The following is a 20,974-nucleotide window of genomic DNA, read 5'->3' as shown; positions in this document are numbered from 1 at the left end:
CAACAAGCTGCCTGTTGTGAGAATATCCAGAACAGGTATGTCTAGAGAAGTGTGGTGCTGGAATGGGGAGCACCATGGAGAGGAGCTGCTTAGTGCTCTGGAACTTCATTTGGAACTCTAGGAAATGTTCTGCATATAAACAGAGACAGTAGTTAGACATTGTGACTATAGTAAGTACCCCTGCATTCACTTTGTTTTGAACTTTGAGCAGCACTCTTGAGAGTTTAGTGATAGGATGCTTTCAGAGCATGCATAAGGTCCTGGGTTCAGTTCCAAGCATAGAGCAGGTCTAGTGGTATACGCCTGTGATCCCAGCACTCAGGAAGTAGAGGCGGGAGGACCAGGAGTTTAAGGTTCCATCAGCAAGTTTGAAGCCAGCCTGGGCTACATAAGACCCGTCTCCAAAAATTAAAGTTGAGTAAATGATGATTCATTTTGATAGTATAAAGTCTTTGTTCATAAGAATTGTCTATTATATATGTATTCATAAGATTTTATACATAGAATACTAAATAAATGGTTAAAAGAAAATAAGTAAGACTCGTTTAAGACTAAGCCTGTCCCTTTTCTCTCCTGAGTGCCCGAGGGAATATTACTTGCGGATCTTGTGATGCTGGTAGCACAGTGGTAACTATTGAGCACATGTTAACCGAGTCTTTTCTTTATGTACTTTAGTCTAGTTTTAGGAACGTTGCTCCAATTTCTGCCCAACAAGTTACAAACATCGACCGCATGATACTTCTTTAGTCTTGAGTAAGAAAGACGATTGGCAAGCAGCCAATTTCAGCCTGCCATAATATCCTGTACAAGGTAGAGAATGCCTTTGGGCATGTTTCTGTACAGTTAATTAAATCTTAGTCTCAGTGCTCTACTCTTTCTTTACCTTGCAGAACGGTCCAGGCTCTGCAGACAGCATCCCACCTATCACAGCAGGCTGACCTGAGGAACATTGTGGAGGAGATTGAGGTATAAATCTGCTTCCCCAAACAAGTCTCTGAGCTCCTGTCTTTGACACCCTTTAAAACAGTCTTGCAAGCAGACATGACTGGTTTCTTTTAGCCAGCACTATATCTTTTACATCCATGACTGTTAAGTCTAACATGTTTGTGTTTTTTATATTTAAGCAATATGTCCTAGAGAATATTTGTTAGGCCAGTATTAGCTTGTGGAATCAATAAATCTAAAACTCAAATGCTTCTCTCTGCCACCTGTGGCTTTGTAATTGTAGGTAAGGTGTTTGATACTCTGAGCCTCAGTTTTCCTGTATGATGGTTGCAGGAGCCGGTAAGGTTAAAAAAAACCCGTGTATTAACTAGCTGCCTATGGATAAATGGGTGGGTTTTTTGTTTGAGGTGGTCTGATTATATAACCCCTATTGGTCTTAAAGTTGGCATCTTTCTGAGCTAGGATTTTAAGTGTATGCTGCCATCCCTGGCTCACTGCAGTTTTTACTATTACACAGGATATTCTGTTCCTTGGGCCACCCTCAAGAGCTGTATGACCAGTGATGATGGGCACTTCTGGCAGTGTCATTGCTGTGTGCTTCATGGGCACAGTAATGGCCTCATTCTGCTCCGCAGGAGCATTGACTGAAGAAAAGCGCTCTACTTCATAGGTGCTATCCACATGGGCAGCCATGGCTCCATCTTGTTGTAATAGGAGCGGCTAGCTTTACCCGAAATAATTACACGGAAACTGTATTCTTTTAAACACTGCCTGGCCCATTAGTTCCAGTTTCTTATTGGCTAGCTCTTACATATCGATCTAACCCATTTCTAATAATCTGTGTAGCTCCACGAGCTGGCTTACTAGGAAAGATCTTAACCTGCGTCTGTCTGGAGTGGGAGAATCATGGCGACTCCTTGACTCAGCTTCTTTCTCCCAGCATTCTGTTCTGTTTACTCCACCCCCCTAAGGGTTGGCCTATCAAATGGGCCTAGGCAGTTTCTTTATTTAATTAACCAATGAAAGCAACAGATTAGAAAGAAATCACTCCCACATCACCATCTGTGTTGTGATGCTTCCTGGCATCACTGCAGCCAGGATCACTGTTCTTCCCAAACTGGTGGCTGCTTCAGTACCCTGGCTCTTAGGCTTTGGCAGGAACGCAGGGCCTACAGGAGGCTTACTACCAGAGCTGCCAGAGACTCTGCCTGTCTGCCCTTCTGTAGAAAGTACTAAGTGGTTATGATGGTCTTTGGGTTTAGTGAGATTTCTCTGAAAGGCCAGCTCTGGGGTGACAGTACTTTTTGTATCTTGTTTCTACCATCTCTGTGTTCCAATATGCCTCCATTTTTTTATGACAGGACCTTGTTGCTCGCTTGGATGAACTAGGGGGCGTGTATCTCCAGTTTGAGGAAGGACTGGAAACCACAGCGTTGTTTGTTGCTGCCACCTACAAGCTCATGGATCATGTGGGGACTGAACCATCCATAAAGGAGGTGCCTGTCTGATGATTCTCAAGCATGTAACACAAAGGCATTGTTGAGTTTATCTTTCAAGGATGGTTGTTTCCAGAGAGGGCTGCTTCATACCTCAGGGTGTTGTTATTCACAATTTAGGTTAGGTTTTAAGAATGAGAAGTAGAAAGGTGTAGTGCCTGTACTAAGAAGCTGACAGTCCAGTCCGTGTGGTGGGCACGTAATGCATTGTCTGTCACACCTGTTGGCCTGAGGCACTTGCATGCTGTTAAGCAGGGCAAGGTCAAGTGTATCACCCTGGTTTACTCTCCTTCCTCCTGACAGCCCTTTCTGTCCGTCTCCTGTGAGCTTTCCTCTTTGCTGGCCCCCAGGAAGTACCCTGGACCTCAGAATTGCCTGTTTTCCCCTCTCCCCTTCATCCTTAGCAACAGCTAATTCAGATAATCTCAGCTGCTGGATGTAGTTCTTCGTGCTGTTTCCCTGAGAAATGTGTGTGTCTTCCAGATACTGTGAAAATGAGTTTTATTTGGGTGGGGGTGGGGTGGGGGATGTTTGTTTTAAAGAGCTTCTTATCTTGAATGGTTTTACTTAGACTATCTGTGATAATATCTTTAAGTAGAGCTTCTCTGTCTCAGGTTACTAACCTTTGGTCTAATGTACGTAAAATACAAGTTCTGATACTGAGATTTTTAGAAGAAAGGTTTGAATTTAAAGCTAAGACTCACATTTTTATGCATTATGCAAATATTATATAATACTATGTAACCAGCAAATAACATCTATCTTGGGCAGCTTGAATTAATTTTCTAATAATTTGTTCATATTCCTGCATTCTTATTGTGTCCATTCCTTCTTTCTAAGCATAGAAGCTCAAGCTATGGGGCTTCCTTTTCACTTCTGTCAGGGTGAACATGAGGAATTCAGGGTTTTCTGGTAGAAATGATTTGGGGATATCCTGCATACCTTGACACAGGTGGACTGCTGACTCTCTATATACACAACTTAAACTTTTTCTCGTTTTATTCCCAAGCTATTGCTAACCAGGTATTTGGCTAGAGTAATTTTGCTGTCACTGCTTTTGATATAACAATTCTGGTGAATAGTCACCCATTTTAACATGTCAATAGCCTACTGACGGAAAAATGTAATTGGTACAATTACAGAAAATTATGTCATGTCGACTGTGAATAACACTGTCAGGAAGAAGGCAGCTTTCTTGTTAGATGGTAGATTTTAAAGAACAAAACTGATTGAAGTAGAAGATGTTTCCTCCTGAGCAAACAGCCTCCAGAATTGTAATCATGCCTTTTAGGGCCGCTTGTTTTAAAATTGCTTTTCATTTTTCTCTTTTATGTAGCCCATGAGGTCTTAATGAAGACTTAGATTTTAGTTCTTTCTAGTACACACTTTGACCATATACTTTGCCCTTATGAATACAGAATTGGACCATTTTATTCTCAAAGAGAGGTTAGGAAGGAAGATAGTCTAGCTGAAAGGGTTATGGGAGTTGGGAAGAACAGAATTTCTGTGGCAGGGCTTTGGGACAGTTTTCCTTCCTTCCCTTCGTCCCTCCCTTCTGTGCTATAACTTGTGTTTAACCTCAGTTTCCTATTTAGAAAGCATTTATAGCTGCAGTCTGTCAAGGCTTTGTCGTGATTTGAGGTAGTGCATGCAAAGCAGCTACCATTGCCTGGTATTTAACAAACGGTTACTGTTATGTGCATTTTAGCCTCCACTTCTATAGCTCAGTAGTTAGCTGGAGTAGTTTGCATTTGTATACTAACCTGTGACTAGAGATTAACAAATAAATGAGTGAGTTTCCGTTTATAATAGAAGATTGAATTTTTAAGTTTAAATGCAGCATTTTGCTCCCTGCAGTCTGCCATTTGGATTAGTGCTGGATGTACTAACACACAAGGAATACTGCTGGGGTTGGGGGGGGGGGTGGGCTCTAATTCCTGCACAGGGGAGCTGAGCTATCTTTCCTTTGCTCTCAGGATCAGGTCATCCAGCTAATGAACACCATCTTCAGCAAGAAGAGCTTTGAGTCTCTCTCAGAAGCCTTCAGCGTGGCCTCTGCTGCTGCTGCATTGTCCCAGAATCGCTACCACATGCCAGTGGTGGTTGTGCCTGAGGGCTCTGCTTCTGACACTCAGGAACAGGCCATCCTTCGGGTATGACCTCCCTGTCCAACATTGCCATTCTCATGCTATTTCTAGTGCAAGATTTTGAGATGTGGTATAGAGCCAGTTACAGCCTCAAATGAAGCATTCGTTGCTATTGTTTGTAAACACTGATAAACTCAGATCTCTGTGGTCAGTATTCTGTCTGTATCAGTGTTCGAGTTCCATCTGCCCTATAAGTTTGATTTTGATAACCCGAGAAGGTGCCCCGTATTCAAAATTGTCTGTCTCCCTCGGTACAAATTGTGTCATTCTAACTAAGAGCAGGCTGAGAAATAACCTCATTAGCATAATACTATTGAGTTCATGGTGGAATTAAGAGAACACAGTAGGGAAAGTATTAACTCTAAAGCTAACACTTTATGTGCATGAACACTCAACACTGGAATGTTGAATTCTGTCCTTACCCTTTATTGACCATGTGGCCTTTGGCAGTCCATAACCTCTTCAATTTCTTACCTTTTCAGTTTTCTTTTTTTAACCTATAAATTAGGGATTATATTGTCTGTCTTAGACAGTTGGTGGGAGACCTAGGATTTAACATACAGGAGATTTTCAAAAAAAAATAATGGGTCCATAAAAATGACTCATTGGGTAAGAATATTTGCTATGCAAGCATGAGGACCTAAGTTCAGATTCCTAACACCCATGCAGAAAGCCAGGTATGATCATATGCACTAGTAATCACTAGCAGTGAGGAATGGCTAGGGAGACAAGTATCACTGAGGCTTGCTAGCTGAAAAATGACAAGATCTAGGTTCAGTGACAGACCTTGTCTCAAAGGAATAATGTGGCGAGCAACAGAAGAGGTCCATTGTTCTCCTAAGACTTCCAAATATGTATATGCACCTGCATATACACGCCTACACATGCAGACACGCACGCAGACACAAACAGTAAATAAGTCACACCCTAACTTTTTCCCCAACATATTTTTTTCTTATAATTTTGGTGGAGTTTTTTGTTTTAGGATGTTATAGTAGAGTTGATAGAACAAGGATTTAAAAACAATAAACATTAAATTGAGGATGGTGTATTTGCCAGGCTTAGGAAGGAGTGTTCCCTAGTCCAGAGTAGCCCGAGTTACATAGAGAGACATTGTCTATTAAGTAAAAAAGAAATGCAGCTGTAAAAGCTAGTGGTGTGGTGTAATCTTGGGAAGCTCCAGCAGAAGGATACAAGTTCAAAGCTTGCTTGGGTCGTGAAGTGATGATTCAGGAACAAACTGGGCAGTGCAGAGTCTAGGGATGTGACTTGGTGGTAGAGGTCTTGCCTAGCACACACAAGGCCCTGTATCGTGAAAACAAATAAGTAGAACCAGCCACACTCATGCTCATGCACAGTCTCCTGTTTCCTCCTCTGAGATGGCTGGGCAGAGTTCATCCCCAGCTGCAGCATTCTGTAATCTGTCCTGTCTCTGGTAGGCAGCAGACCAAAGTCAGTGCACATCCCTGAAGAAAGGTGCTTGTTCTGCAGAGCTGGTTTCCTGTAGATAAAGTGCCCCAGAGACCAAATTTCTACTTTCTCGGTCTTTGTTCTATTCACTTGTGGTTTGTTTTGTTTGACTTTCTAGTTGCAAGTCAGCAATGTTTTGTCTCAGCCTCTGACTCAAGCTACGGTTAAGCTGGAGCATGCTAAGTCAGTGGCTTCCAGAGCTACTACTATCCTGCCTAAGATGCCCTTCATACTTGCAGGGTAAGTCTGGGAAAGGAAGATCTGTGCAGGGCACCAAGCTCTGTGCTTTGGACAGTTAACTTTCAACCAGTGTAATTGATTCATAGGGGTTAGGCCACCTGGTCTACAAAGAGTTCCGGGACAGCCAGGGTTGTTACACAGAGAAACCCTGTCTCGAAAAAACAAACAAACAAGCAAAACAGTTTCATGAGGGTCATAAACCACATTTGCCTAATGTGATAAATCCTAGAGGAGAGCCGGGCGGTGGTGGCGCACGCCTTTAATCCCAGCACTCGGGAGGCAGAGGCAGGCGGATCTCTGTGAGTTCAAGGCCAGCCTGGTCTACAAGAGCTAGTTCCCGGACAGGAACCAAAAGCTACGGAGAAACCCTGTCTCAGAAAATCAAAAAAAAAAAAAAAAAAAAAATCCTAGAGGAGAGCATTTGAAAGAGATTTCTAAACCAGGCCATTTTGCCCTAATAATAGTTCTGTCCTTGTCTCTCTAGTGAACTCTGTCTTGTCAAATATATTCCTACTTTTAAATTTAATATTTTTGTCTGATAGATGAATACTTCATTTTAGAAAAATCAGAAAACATAAATCCTCTACCATAATTTTACTAGCTAGAGATAACCACCTCCACACTTTATAGTTCTTTTTGTCAGTCTTTTGGCTATGAATATAAGTATTTTATTGCTTAAATTCTTAGATTTATCTTATTCTATGTATGTGTGCTTTGTTTATATATGTATATGTGTACTACATGCTAACCTGATATCCACAGAGGTCAGAAGAGGGCATCAGATCACCTAGAACTAGAGTTACAGATGGTTTTGAGCCATCATGTGAGTGTTGGGGATTGAACCCAGGTCCTCCGCAAGAACAACAAGGGCTCTTAACCACCAAGTCATCTCTTCAGCCCCATGGGTACATTTTAAAAACTGAATGAGAGTCTGTAACTGTGTGTCATGAATAATTGCCCCACGGGATTAAATATTTGTCTCCAATAATTTTAGTGGCTATTTTTGATATGTGTATTTCTCAAAAGTTAAGACTTGGTTTCTATATAAAACCTTATTTAGTATCAATGAATTACTGCCATATGGAGGTTGGGATGGGATATTGGTGAGAACATATTTTTTCTTTTTTTTTTTTTTTTTTTTTTGATTTTTCGAGACAGGGTTTCTCCGTAGCTTTTGGTTCCTGTCCTGAAACTAGCTCTTGTAGACCAGGCTGGCCTCGAACTCCCAGAGATCCGCCTGGAGAACATATTTTTTCCACAACGGTAAAGGTTTCCCCACTAGACCTCGAATGGTCAAGTGAACTTTTCTCTAGGGCAGACTGGTGTGAGTGGTTTTGTTGAGCAGCGTACCAGAGGCTGAGTGGTAGAGCACTGTGCGGCTTGCCCTGGGCCCTGGATTCTACCCCACCACTGGGAAATGATTGACAGCAGAGAGCAGTTGAAATCAGACTGGCAGTGGTGCCAGTAGCACATTATCATACAGGAAGGCACTACAGGGCTGGCCTTTGCGGACCTGGGAGGGGAAGCAAAGAACACTGTACATTAGGAGATGGGCTATCCTGGGTGGTTTTTACCTTTTCCACACTCATTAGGAGATGGGCTATCCTGGGTGGTTTTTACCTTTTCCACACTCATTAGGAGATGGGTTATCCTGGGTGGTTTTTACCCTTTTCACATTCTTTTGTGGCGGAGCTGGAGACTGCTGAGTGGTACAGGGAGGCAACAAGGAGGGGAGTGGCCCTGGACTGTGACAGGGAGATACTTCGTAGCCAATGTGATATATTCAGGACTTCTCTTGAGCTCTTGTTAACCTTCCTGTCATTCCCAACAGGGATGTTTTTGAGCTAAACTTCAAGAATGTTAAACTTGCCAGTGGCTACTATGACTTCTCTGTCAGAGTTGAAGGTGACAGCCGCTACATTGCGAACACTGCAGAGGTAGGTGCTTCTCATGTCATCCTGCTGCCATATTAATATATCTAAGATGACCAAGGCATATGGTGTACTGACTTCCTTTGTGCCCAGGCTAAGGTGGCCTTGACCTTTTGATCCTCCTGCCTCTGCCCTGGGATTTTAAGCAAGGGCTGCACACTCTTTAGATTTCTTCCTTTTATTCCATCTCTATTTATGTATTGGAAATCTACTGTAAGAATAACGAACTGCCCTCTCCCCTTCGTTTATTTGTACAGTGGAGCTTGTGTAATGAGCTTCTGGGTGTTACAGATGCTATGATCTCACTTAGACCTCCTGTCATCCTGATTTTGCCTTTGAAGATATCCTCAGCTAGACACCTTTGGCATTCTTTTTAAATAGGAAGAATAGGCAGCAAGAATGTTTGACCTTTTCAAAAGCAGGACCTCCTTACCTGGTAGACTTGTTTGAAGTTTGGCAGAAGCCGGGCGGTGGTGGCGCACGCCTTTAATCCCAGCACTCGGGAGGCAGAGGCAGGCGGATCTCTGTGAGTTCGAGACCAGCCTGGTCTACAAGAGCTAGTTCCAGGACAGGCTCCAAAACCACAGAGAAACCCTGTCTCGAAAAACCAAAAAAAAAAAAAAAAAAATGAAGTTTGGCAGAATGGAAGATGTTTCCTGAAACTCCAGTCACTGCCTCATGTGTGACCTTTGGGGCATGAGACAGCCAATCTGATCCACTCACAGTTTGGGTAGAAATTAATTTACTGTGTAACTTGAACCTTTAAATTCCAGATTATTTTCTTATTGGTTTCCTTTAAGAAACCTTACTTGCCGCATTCTGCATTACAGAGGAGCTCCTGCTTTCCTCGCAGCCTCGCCTTTCTCCTCCTTTCCAGTTGCATTGCTCAGCTCACACCTCTGTCTCTTTCCCTGCCTTCATTTTCCTTTCTCCTTCCGAGAGTCCTTTGTTATATGTTGCCAGTTGCTCTGTAGTCTCACCAACGTTGGTGTCATTTATTTTTATGATGTGTTTTTCTTTGATTTGATGTGAAGTTGAGCGCTGTTCTCATGGTCATTGGACAGCTAGGTTTTATGAATCATACATCTGTTGCAGGTTGTCTATTAGTCTTCTCCCCTTACTGGCTGTCAGGTGTAGTGTAAGTTCTAAACGGTAAACCTTAGTTGTGAGCTTCAGTTTTTTTCTCAGAATTATTTTATGGCCTCTTAATGCACACAAATTTTAAAGCTTTTTCTAGATTACAGGGTTGGATTTTTTTTTTAGTATATGTTTGGTGCATGCATATGTGTAGACTGTGTGCTATTGTGCTACATGTGTGTGTATATTTAAAAATCACAAATCCACATTTTAGATGTCTTTCTCTATCACTGTCTATCTGTCATTCAGGACAGGGTCTCACTGAATCTGGAGCTTGCCATTTTGTCTTGGCTGACTGACTGACTGGCTGTCTACTGAATTTCCCAGGGTCTACCTGTCTCTGCATTTGCGTGTATACACACACACACAAAAACACACACACACACACACACAGTGCTGGTGTTACAGATACATACTTCCATACCATCTTTTATATGGGGACTGTGACACTTCACAGTGAGCCATTTCCCTAGCCCTGCTCTTTTTATATCTTTTAAGAGGCTGACAAAATGGTGAGTTGTGGAAGGAGATAGCCAGTTCTCACAAATTGTCCTGTGACCTCCATACATGTGCCATGGCATGCACATCCATACTTATACACACAAAAATAAATAAAGTACCTCAAGGTTAAAAAAAAAAGTAAAAATAAAAAGTCCTCTACTATTTTCTTCTAGCAGTTTTCAGAGCATTTTTCTCCTTACAGCTTCAATATCCTTTAATTTTGTTCCTGCTCTAGTATGTATCTTAGACCACTTAGAAAAAGAAATGTTTTTTCCTTCTAGGCTGCTTAGAATAGACTGCAGTGCAGTAATCCCCAAAGGTGAGCCTTAGTGCTCTCTCGCTCTCTCACTCTCTCTCCCTCTCTCTCTCTCTCTCTCTCTCTCTCCTCCTCCTCTCCCCCCCCCTCTGTACATGTGTGTGACTTTATTAAGATGTAATTTATGATCCGATGAAATGTACTCATTGAAAGTATGTAGTTAGATACTCTTGATATATTTAGGGCTATTTAACTATAACCATCACTCCTGTCTAGTCTAGAACACTGCCATTATCCTAAACTCGGACTTCCATCATTAGCAGCCGCTCTCCCATCTCTCCTGCCCCAGCCCCTGCATCCACACATGACTTCCTCTGTGGTCGGCCTCTTCAGGATGCTCGTGTGGTTGCAGTCACACAATATGTTAACTTCTGCCTCTGAATTTTTCTTTACTTAATGGAGTATTTTTAGAATTATCTATGATTTAGCATGTTTAAGTCCTTTTTTTTTTAAAGATTATTTATTATGTATACAAGATTCCTTCCATGTACACCTGCACACCAGAAGAGGGCACCAGATCTCAATACAGATGGCTGTGAGCCACCATGTGGTTGCTGGGAATTGAACTCAGGACCTCTGGAAGAGCAGCCAGTGCTCTTAACCTCTGAGCCATCTCTCCAGCCCATGTTTAAGTACTTTATTCATTTCTGTGTCTGACAAACATGTTGTTTATTTATATTTGATATTTGTACCTATGCTGTGTGTGCGTGCGTATGTGTATGTTAGGGATCGTTGAGCTCAGGGCCTTGCATATTCTAAGCATCGGTGCTTTGCTTTTTGGCTTTTACAAATAATATTGCTATAAACATGCGTGTGTAAGTTTTTGTTTGAACATTTGCTTTCAGTTTGCTTAGGAATGGAACAGCTAGGTCACATGGTAACTCCGTGTCATATCCCTACCACCTTTAGGTGAAGGTTGTATTTCTCTGCATCCTTGCCATCATTTTTTTGTACTGTCTTTTTTCTTTTTTTGGTTTTTTGAGACAAGGTTTCTCTGTGTAGCTCTAGCTGTCCTGGAACCCACTTTATAGACCAGGCCGATCTCAAACTCACAGCTCATAGGGATCCACCTGCCTCTGCCTCCTGAGTCCTGGGATTAAAGGCGTGCACCACCACTGCTGACTGTATTTGTATATTTTCTTGGAAGAAATAAGATCCTTTGCTTATTTATTTAAGGCAATAACAAAAACCTTTATGCCAGATGTGCTAACATGCTGCTCAGGAGGTGGAGACCAGAGGATCATGACGTTGAATCTAGCCTGGGCTATATAATGGGCTATGTCTTTAAGATTTATTTTATGTCCTATGAGTAAGTATTTTGCCTGCATGTATGTAAGTGCGCCAAATGTGTCTGGTGCCCACAGTCTGGAAGAAGGCATTGGATCCCCCAGAAACTAGAACTAGGGATGGTTGTCAGTGGTGTGTAGGTGCTAGTAATCAACCCAGGTACTCTGGCAAGAGCTAGTGCTCTTAACTGCCAAGCCATCTCTCCAGCCCCCACCTCCACTTCACCCCATATAGCTCTCATTTCCATTTGTTTCTCTTTTAAGTGTTTGGCTTAGAAGAGTTCTTTATATATCTTTATTTGTGTCCTATTTTGTCATTTGTGATTTAGATACTATTTAAGAAATGATTTCCTAAGTTAAGATCATAGAAATGATTCTTAATAAGAAGTTTATAGGGACTGGAGAGATGACTAAGAGGTTAAAAGCACTGGCTGTTCTTTTAGCGGTCCTGAGTTCAATCCCCAGCAACCACATGCATGGAGGGAATGTTGTATACATAATAAATAGATAAATCTTTTAAAAAGTTTATAATTCTAAAAGCTTTTAAACTGAGGTCTCTGATCTATTTTGAGATGTTTTTGTGTATGCCTGACCATTTTCCTTTGGGTGTGAATACCCAGTTGTCCTAGTACCGTTAGTGGCAGACTATTCTTTGCCCATTGAATTTTTTTGACTTTGTCAGAACTCAATTGAACATAAATTTAAGTGTTAATTTTTGGACCCAAAATTCAATCCTATTGATCTATTTTTGTTCGTATGCCGTACTACCTTGTGGGTTATTATAACTATTATAACAGCTTGACTTCTTATAATGTGAAGTCTGGTGTTTGTCAAAATGTTTTTATAGTTGTTGGGAAAACTGAGCACAAAATAGCAAAATTGTCTAATAGTTCACGCAGCAATCATCAACCCATCAGCACTTACTGAGACCGTTTGTTGTCCTCCCCCTTCCCAGGGATGGCATAAGCAGGAAATAATTTCTCTCACACTTCATCATGGTGTGTGTCCATTGGTATGTGTGTACATGTGCCTCTTTTGCTATATGTGCAGCTTTACTGTGTAATTGCAGTAATAGTCACATTTAGAACCTTAGAGCAGGTCAGCAAGTCCTGTTTGTTCCTCCTTAGAGATGCCAGTATTGGTCAAAGTACATTAGTGGTGGTTTTGTGTAGAAGCTTGCAATAGTACTCATTGAAATTAGACTGGCTGTCAGGCAAAGCATGGGTTTTGGAAGCTTTCATTAGCATTAATTGCCTCTAATGCACCATCATTTTTGACAGTAATAAGCCAAACGGGGAGTTGCTACTCTCAGCAGGAAGACCACATTTCCTGGTGTTGAAACATTTTGGAGGATATATGTGGTATACAATGCAAACAACAACAACAAAAGTGGTTTGCTCTTGTGTGAAGCGGGCCCCGCTGCATTTAAGTGGCACAGAGCCCCTTTCCCATTTGAGGCTGACCAACAGAGACCCTGAGTAGGAGTGACATGAAATGCTTTTCTTTGACTATTTCCAGAGTTCCATTTGTAGTGAGACATATAGTCTTTAATTCCAGCACTCTGGAAGTAGAGGCAGGTGGAACTCTTCAGTTCAAGGTCAGCCTGGTCTACAAGCAAGTTCAGGACAGCCAGGGCTAGACAGAGAAACCTGTGTTGGAAAACAAAACCACAAACAAAAGACTATATATGTCGCATGTTGTCCAGATTATCCTAGTATTTTAAAAACAGGAATATATACATGTGAGTATGTGTTTTTTTCAAAGTACAGAAAAATTATAATGAATATGTGTCTTCCCCCATCCTCTCAATTCAGTTCTTAGAGAAGACTGTCATCCGTAGTTTCTTGGGTGCTAAGAAAAAGTAAAAGATGAGGCTGGAGAGATGTCTCAGGGGTTAGAGTACCTGCTTCTCTTCCAAAGGACCTGAGTTCAGGTCCCAGCACCCACATCAGTCCGCAGCTGCTTGTGTCTGTCCTCGGCATACACCTGTACTCATGTGTGCATACCCACTCTCAGACTCATACACATCATTTAAAATAATAAAAACAAATCTTTTCATTTGGTTGGTTGGGTTTTGTTTTTGTTTTTATTTTTATTTTTTGTTTTTTCAAGACAGGGTTTCTCTGTGTAGCCCTGGCTATCCTGGAACTCACTCTGTAGACCAGGCTGGCCTTGAACTCATAGATTCGCCTGCCTCTGCCTCCTGAGTGCTGGGATTAAAGGTGTGTACCACCACCCAGCAAAATAGCTCTTCTTTTAAAAAGTAATAGGGGGTGAAAAAAAAAACAGCTAACCGTGTTCTTTCTTATGGGTAGTAGAGGGATCATTTGATAAACAGGTATATTATTTGCTGGGAGATGGTGACACATGCCTATAATCAGTCCTAGCACTCCAGAGGCAGAAACAGGCGGATCTCTGAGTTCGAAGCCAACCTAGTCTACGGAGTTCTGAAACAGCCAAGGCTACACAGAGAAACCCTATCTTGGAGAAATTGCCCAGAACCTCTCTGGACCTGACTTTGTATAGGAAAGCTGGCTCTGATTCTGAACCTGTGAGTGGTGAGGTCTGTGAGGCCTTTAGTTCTTCCCATGGCTTGCCTTATTCCATTGGATGGCCTGCATCTCTTTCCTCTGCTGCCATAACCACCAAGCCTAGCTCATTGCCAGGGAGTGATGCCAAGTATAAGTCTGCCAGTTGCATATCCACGAGTAGAGGTGATGTCCCACGGCTTCTGATAAATCTTTCACATTCAAAAGTTTTCTTAGGCAAAATAGAAAACTTATTTAGCCAGATAATTGAGGCTGCTGTCACAAAACAGTTTTTATTGAAGCAGGAAAGAAGACTGCTGAAAATGATTACTTTAATTTTTCCTTTTTTACCCTTGATTTGCGGCTGTCAAGCCTTGATGTAGCATTTTGAAAAATGTCAAGGCTCTCCTTTCATTATTTGCACAGGCCGCTCTCTATTGCTTGATCTTGACACTTAGATGAAACCGTTGAATTTGCCTAGAATTTCTGAGTTACACTCAAAGCCTATCATGTTTGGAAGGCTCACGGATCCGTTTGCACATAAATGTGCCTTGGGTTTGCATAATTTACACATTCAAATTTAGATTTTTTATTCTTAAAGGTTTCTTTATTATGTATACAGTGTTCTGCCTGCATGTATGCCTACAGGCCAGAAGAGGGCACCAGATCTCATTACAGATGGTTGTGAGCCACCATGTGGTTGCTGGGAATTGAACTCAGGACCTCTGGAAGAACAGGCAGTGTTCTTAACCTCTGAGCCATCTCTCCAGTCCCTCAGATTTAGATTTTTAACTGGAAAATCCCCAATGAATAGACTATTTTCTGGCATTAACTAGCTCCTCTTTTTGGAAATTTTTATAAAGGAAGAGCCAGGATGGTCTGACTTGTACTTAGAACAGACTCCAGATCTCTCTGACTTCATGCAACCAAGGGTTCTTTTTTGTAGGTGTCTTTAGTGAGTTAGTTGGATGCCCTGTTTCATTTCATCCTTACTCAGGAAGCCTGCCTAAAGGAGCAAGCCTGTGTCTGGACATTGTATTCGTGATTCTAATTTCACTTCTGCTCACGTTTCATTGATCAAAGCAAATCATGTGCCCTTCTGAGACTCCAAAGGTGACAAAGGCCATAGCGCACTGACACGTGTACAGCAGAGAGTGGAAGTACTTGATGAACAGCATAGAGAGCCACCATGGCATCTTATATCTTCATAGAAAGGGATGATAGTAAGGAACCTTGGCATGTGGATTGTGAGTGCCTGAGCAGGAGTGCATGACCTCTTCAGTCTACTTCCTCGTCTGACAGCACTGCCTTCCTGTTGTGCAGATTGACATGGCTGTACAAAGCCAGTGCCTTTCGTTGAGTAAATACTAAGTAAATCTCTTCTGTTGTTAGTACTTAGTGGCATGAATTATTTAAACATTACTATGTAAGAAATTCTCCCTCATTTATTTGTTTGTTTGGTTGGTTGGTTGATTTTTCCAAGACAGGGTTTCTCTGTGTAACCCTGGCTATACTGGAACTCGCTCAATAGACCAGGCTGGCCTCGAACTCACAGAGATCCACCTGCCTTTGCCTCCTGAGTACTGGAATTAAAGGTGTTCACTACCACTCAGCCCCATATTTATTTCAAAGGACTTTTTACTTCCTTTTTTTTGTTGTTGTTGTTGTTTTGTTTTTTTGTTTTTTTGTTTTTTTTTTTTTTTTTTCGAGACAGGGTTTCTCTGCGGCTTTGGAGCATGTCCTGGAACTAGCTCTTATAGACCAGGCTGGCCTCGAACTCACAGAGATCCGCCTGCCTCTACCTCCCAAGTACTTCTTACTCCTTTTTAAATACATACCAAAGCCAGAGAAGTGAGAAAGGAACAATAGCCAAGACCTTACCTGTTAGGGCTCAGGACGGGAGTGGTGTGAAATGCCTTTTGACCTGGCAGGTCGCTTTTACTATGTTCTTAAAGACTCCTGTCCTAGAATTCTTTTCCTGCTTTTATTCACTTTTAAGAAAAGACTGTTTTAAAGCAGTGGTATAACTCAGTTGGTGGAGCACTTGCCATTTTTACACAAAACCCTAGCTTCAATCCACATGAAATCAGATGTGGTGGCACACCCTTCTACGTCAGACATTCAGGAGGTGGAAGCAAAAGGTTCACAAGTGCAAGGTTTTCTTTGGTCACACAGTTCAAGGCCAGCCCAGGCCACCTGAGGTCATGTCAGAAAGAAAGGAAGGAAGAAGAGAGTGTTGGTTTGTGGGTGTGTTTCAGTGGTGGTCCTTACCTACCAATGCAGATACATACAGGCACACATGCGCACGCATAGACTTTTGGTATACAGTAGCTCTCTCGTGTCCACCCGCTGACTTGATGAATGTCTTCTGTTTTGCTGCAGCTTAGAGTCAAGATCTCCACTGAAGTTGGCATCACAAATGTCGATCTTTCCACTGTGGATAAAGATCAGAGCATTGCCCCCAAAACTACCCGGTAAGTGGGGTGCCACCTACATACTGGGGACCCCTAGGCTTCAGAGCTGGAAAGAACAAACTAGGCACTGTGCCCCTCCAGGTGGTATTTCCTAGGTGGCAGTGACCCTATCCTATCCCAAGAGAATGCAGTTGCAGTAGTGTGGTGTACTCTAGGGATTCTGGTGGGTGTGTAAGCAGACGTGGGGATTGTTTGTACTACGTTTAGTCCGTGAGCCAACTACACTTGTTACCTCAGGCTCTTGATGGAGGAAGGTCATTGGCTAATAAAGGAACTGCCTTGGCCCATTTTATTGGTTAGAACATAGGTGGGAGGAGTAAACAGAACAGAATGCTGGGAGGAAGAGGAAGTGAGCTCAGACTCCACAGCTCTCCTCTTGGGAGCAGACGCCTCAGAGAGATGCCATGCTCCGCTCTCCCGGGCAGACGCACGCGATGAAGCAAGCCGCCAGGTTAGACATGCTGAACCTTTCCCGGTAATACCGGTGCTCACAGATTATTAGAGATGGGTTGATCGGGATGTGAGAATTAGCCTGTAAGGGCTAGAGCTAAAGGGCCAAGCAGTGTTTAAATGAATACAATTTGTGTGTTGTTATTTCGGGGCATAAGCTAGCCAGGCTGCCGGGGTGCTAGGGATGCAGCCCCGCCACTCCTCTAACCCTTGAGTCCACTCTGTCATTCACGTTATTTAGTTCAGATAACCTTTCTTTCTAGTAAGGAGACATACTTAAAAAAGGAAACAGTAGATTAATTTGTATTTTACTGCCGTCTAATTCAGAGTCCTGAATTAGCTTTTGGTATGGCCTCATGGAAATTGTGGGCTGTGGGAAAAATTAAAAGTCTAGACCTTGGAAAGCCTTCAACCTCTCTCCTGCTTCCCTTCCGTACCCACAAAAAGCACCACTAATGACCACAGCACTTGCTCCTGTTGAACCAAAGCACAGCTTGGTGTCCTTATTTTTTTATTATTATTAAATGTAACCTCCTAGGTAACCATTAATATTTTTTAATATTGAACATTTCATAAATTTCTGTGTCATCTTTGCACAAGGGTCGTGCTAATCTTATCTCTGTATAGTGACCAGTGTTTAGTACATGTGCTCAAGTGAGCATCAGCCATTGCCATTTGATTAGAGATAGCCAGGATGCCTGGTGAAGGCCATTTGTCAGCATCAGATATGTCCCTCTTCTGTCACTATCTCGGGTGTAGTTCAGATCCCAGCTTTACTCGGATGGAGTGGCTCTAGAAGCAGATAGCTGAACCCTGGAGCTGTTTTGAAGGCAGTGAATGCTTTAAGCCAGACTCACTCCTTGTAAGTCATGTAGATCTGGACTTCCTGTCCCTGACATGGTTGTTGCTGTAGTGACAGTGGAGATATGAACACTATTTGAGAATGCACTAAAATAAGATGTCTGTAAGAGTAGTTGCAAAGTTATTTCTCGTAGAGTTGGTTTTGATGAGTAAATATAAACCAAAAGTATAAAACAAAGCCAGGTGTGAGCTTTGTAAACCATTTGGCTTGTTGGTCCCTTGGCGGTCTTTCTCTTCAGTCCCAGGAGATAGCCATGGAAAAAACAGCTTTTCTCATCAAGTCTGCCTTTTGAGAAAATGTCTTTTTAAAACCCAATTTCGTAGCAGAAAAATAAATTGAAACAGTCCAGGAAACAAAGCATAAAATAGAGAAAGCCCAACATTCCCTTCTTTCCTTTGCTCCCACACTCCCTGCTCATCAACCTCGCTGTTGCTGGCATCAATCTATGACTGTCCCTCTGCATCCTGCTAGTCCTGCAGCGGTGCACACAGGCTCCCTGCACCTGAGCTGGGCCAGTTAAGAGCATGGGTTATTGAAGTAAAGGCCTGGAGGTAGACATTCTCACAGGGCATTGTTCCTAGACCCTGATTAAAGTTTTCTCTGCTGTTCTCAGTCCTGGCCTGTGCCTGAGATTGTAGCTTAGTGGTCTGGTCAAGCTTTCTGGTCTACCTTGTGAGTTCTATCTCCCACCAGAGAGAGAAAGAGAGAGACAGAGAGACAGAAATGCCTCTTCAGTCTGACTTTATTGCTCCACTTTGCCTCTAGGGCACAGATATTTCTGTACATTCCATGGAAGTGGTAAAATAGGACAGGGACAGTTGGGCACTAATACCTGTTCTTAGACAGGGAAATCCTATCAGAAGTCTAACTATATGATATCTCTTTCAGGGTGATGTACCCAGCCAAAGCCAAGGGTCCATTCATCGCGGACAGCCATCAGAACTTCGCCCTGTTCTTCCAGTTGGTAGATGTGAACACTGGTGCAGAGCTCACCCCTCACCAGGTCAGGAAGAGCCCTGTTCTTCTGTCCAGAAATCTAATGTACACCAGAGCAGTGAGACTCTGACACAGATGCAAGCAAACATCAGATTCCTGCTTTCAGAGCCTGACTTGTCTTGTGTGACACACTACTCCCTTTGTAGTGATTGTGACCCATTAGCTGAGCTCAATAGCTTAGACCTGTAATCATAGCTAGCTCTTGGGATAGCTGAGGCAGGAAGATAAATAAGTTCAAGGCTTTCCTAGGCTATCAGGTGATTCAAGACAAGCCTGGCAGATTCGTGAGACCATTTTAAAATACAAGGCAGAGGAGGGCTGGGGTTGAGCTTAGTGGCAGAGCACTTCCCGAAAGAGGGGGGGAGGGGAGCTGGAGAGTACTTTTGCTCCTGTGGAGAACCAGGATTTGGCTCCCTGCACTTATACACATGACTGCTTACAGTTATCTGCAACTCCAGTTCCAGAAGCTCTAGCACCCCCTTCAGGTCGCCACAGGCACACAGGCAGTTGACTGTCATACTCACGGACAAAACACTTAAATATATAAAATGAAGTAAATACATTTAGAAGATGTATTCAAGGCAGATTAACACTTGAGAGGACTTTTAAAAAAAAACATTTCTTATAGTTTATTTAACTTTTATTTTATGTGCATTAGTATGAAGGTGTCAGATCCCCTGGAACTGGATCTTTAGACAGTTGTGAGCTGTCATGTGGGTGCTGGGAATTGAACCCATGTCCTCTGGAAGAGCAGTTAGTGCTCTTAACCACTGAGCCATCTCTCCAGCCCTGAGAGGACTGTTTTTTTTTTTAAATTCTTTTTGAAACAATTTGGGGAGGTGGCAGGGTTGTTTTGTTTGTTTCCAAGACAGGATTTCTCTGTATAGCCCTGACTGTCCTGGAACTCAGAGATATGCCTACCTTTGCTTCCCGAATGTGGTAGGATCAAACAATGGCATACACCACTGTCTGGCTTGAAACAACTTTGAAAGAAATGGAAAACCTAGTCAAAAAAAACTAAAATGTTTTTTGTTCTTACCAAAGTTAGATTTTCTATTTTGGAACTCTAAAAAATAGCCTTTCAAGTTTGTATCTATTTTATATTATGAAAACAGAAGGCATTATATATTTTAATTTAAATTTTTTTAAAATTTTATATGAAAGAGTATTTTGCCTTCAGGTGTGTATGTACATCACATGTAACTGGTGCCAGTAGAGGCCAGGCGAGATCATCAGAGTCCCTAAAACAGTGATCGCAGACAAATGTAAGCCCCTGTGTGGTTTAACCATTGAGCCATCTCTTCATATTGTTTAGGTTCATATAATTTTACTTGTAATCCCAGAACGTAGCCCTTCCTCCCCTTTTGTACATGTCTATGTGTAGGTGTTTGTATGTATGTTCACATGTGTATGAGTACATGTGGGGGTTCAAGATTGGTCCTCTATTAATGTCTGTCCTCTGAGGCAGGGTCTCTTGCAAGCCTGGAGCTTGCTGTTTGAGCTGCTCTGCCAGCTGGCTCATTCTAGGGATTTCCTGTTAGGGTTAAAGGTGGATCATCATGCCCATCTGGCTCTTATGTGGGTTCCGGGGATCTCACTTCCAGTTTTCTTGCTTGCATATCAATGCTTTGCCCATCTTTACAGCCCCATTCCCCACTTTTAAATACTTGCTTTTCTCCCCTACCCTGTTCAGCTCTGCTGCATCCATCTAGCAGTAGAGGAGGTTCTTCTGCTACAGTATATGTTAGCATCAACTGAAGCCCTGTTAAAAAACCATTTACCTTTAGCTGAGCAGTAGTAGTGCATGCCTTTAATCCTAGCACTTGAGAGGCAGAAGCAGGTGGATCTCTGTGAGTTTAAGGCCTGCCTGGTTCCAAAACATCCAGTGCTACATAGATAAACCCTGTCTTGAAAAACCAAAAACAGTAACAACCACAAAGGGAGGAGGGTTCTTTTAATGATAACAATTTCATAATGCTTAGAATTTGAACTTGGGACTTAAAGGAGCTTTTAAGAGGGACAGCAAGATGGCTCAGTGGGTAAGGGCTCTTGCTACACAAGCCTGTCAACTTAAGATCCCTCCCGGAACCCACGTAAATCTGGAAGATAAACAACTACACGAGGTTGACCTCTGACCTCCAAACGCATAGTGCCATGCATTCCCATGTAAATATTATTCTCTCACACGCAACAAT

The 20,974-nt window shown here is 42.5% G+C and overlaps 1 protein-coding gene and 1 non-coding gene across 3 annotated transcripts in view; one reads left to right on the top strand and one right to left on the bottom strand.

The window, feature by feature from the left end:
- Rpn2 (ribophorin II) overlaps positions 1 to 20,974 on the top strand; it is a 50,114-nt gene that overhangs the window by 16,861 nt on the left and 12,279 nt on the right. For both annotated transcript variants that reach the window (XM_041670536.1, XM_041670535.1), the window contains exons 5-11: positions 891 to 966; positions 2,307 to 2,441; positions 4,418 to 4,594; positions 6,177 to 6,298; positions 8,130 to 8,235; positions 16,380 to 16,471; positions 18,672 to 18,786. In XM_041670536.1, the coding sequence (XP_041526470.1) occupies positions 891 to 966; positions 2,307 to 2,441; positions 4,418 to 4,594; positions 6,177 to 6,298; positions 8,130 to 8,235; positions 16,380 to 16,471; positions 18,672 to 18,786 (823 nt within the window). The remainder of the gene's footprint in view (positions 1 to 890; positions 967 to 2,306; positions 2,442 to 4,417; positions 4,595 to 6,176; positions 6,299 to 8,129; positions 8,236 to 16,379; positions 16,472 to 18,671; positions 18,787 to 20,974) is intronic.
- On the bottom strand, positions 17,476 to 17,583 carry LOC121460576. The gene has a single exon (XR_005976068.1). It is a non-coding gene; the product is annotated as a U6 spliceosomal RNA (small nuclear RNA).

This window comes from Microtus oregoni, unplaced genomic scaffold (assembly GCF_018167655.1).
Source record: "Microtus oregoni isolate MIOR12 unplaced genomic scaffold, Mior012 000020F_ref0000438, whole genome shotgun sequence".
Lineage (NCBI taxonomy): Eukaryota > Metazoa > Chordata > Mammalia > Rodentia > Cricetidae > Microtus > Microtus oregoni.
This window is presented reverse-complemented; position numbering and strand designations above follow the sequence as displayed.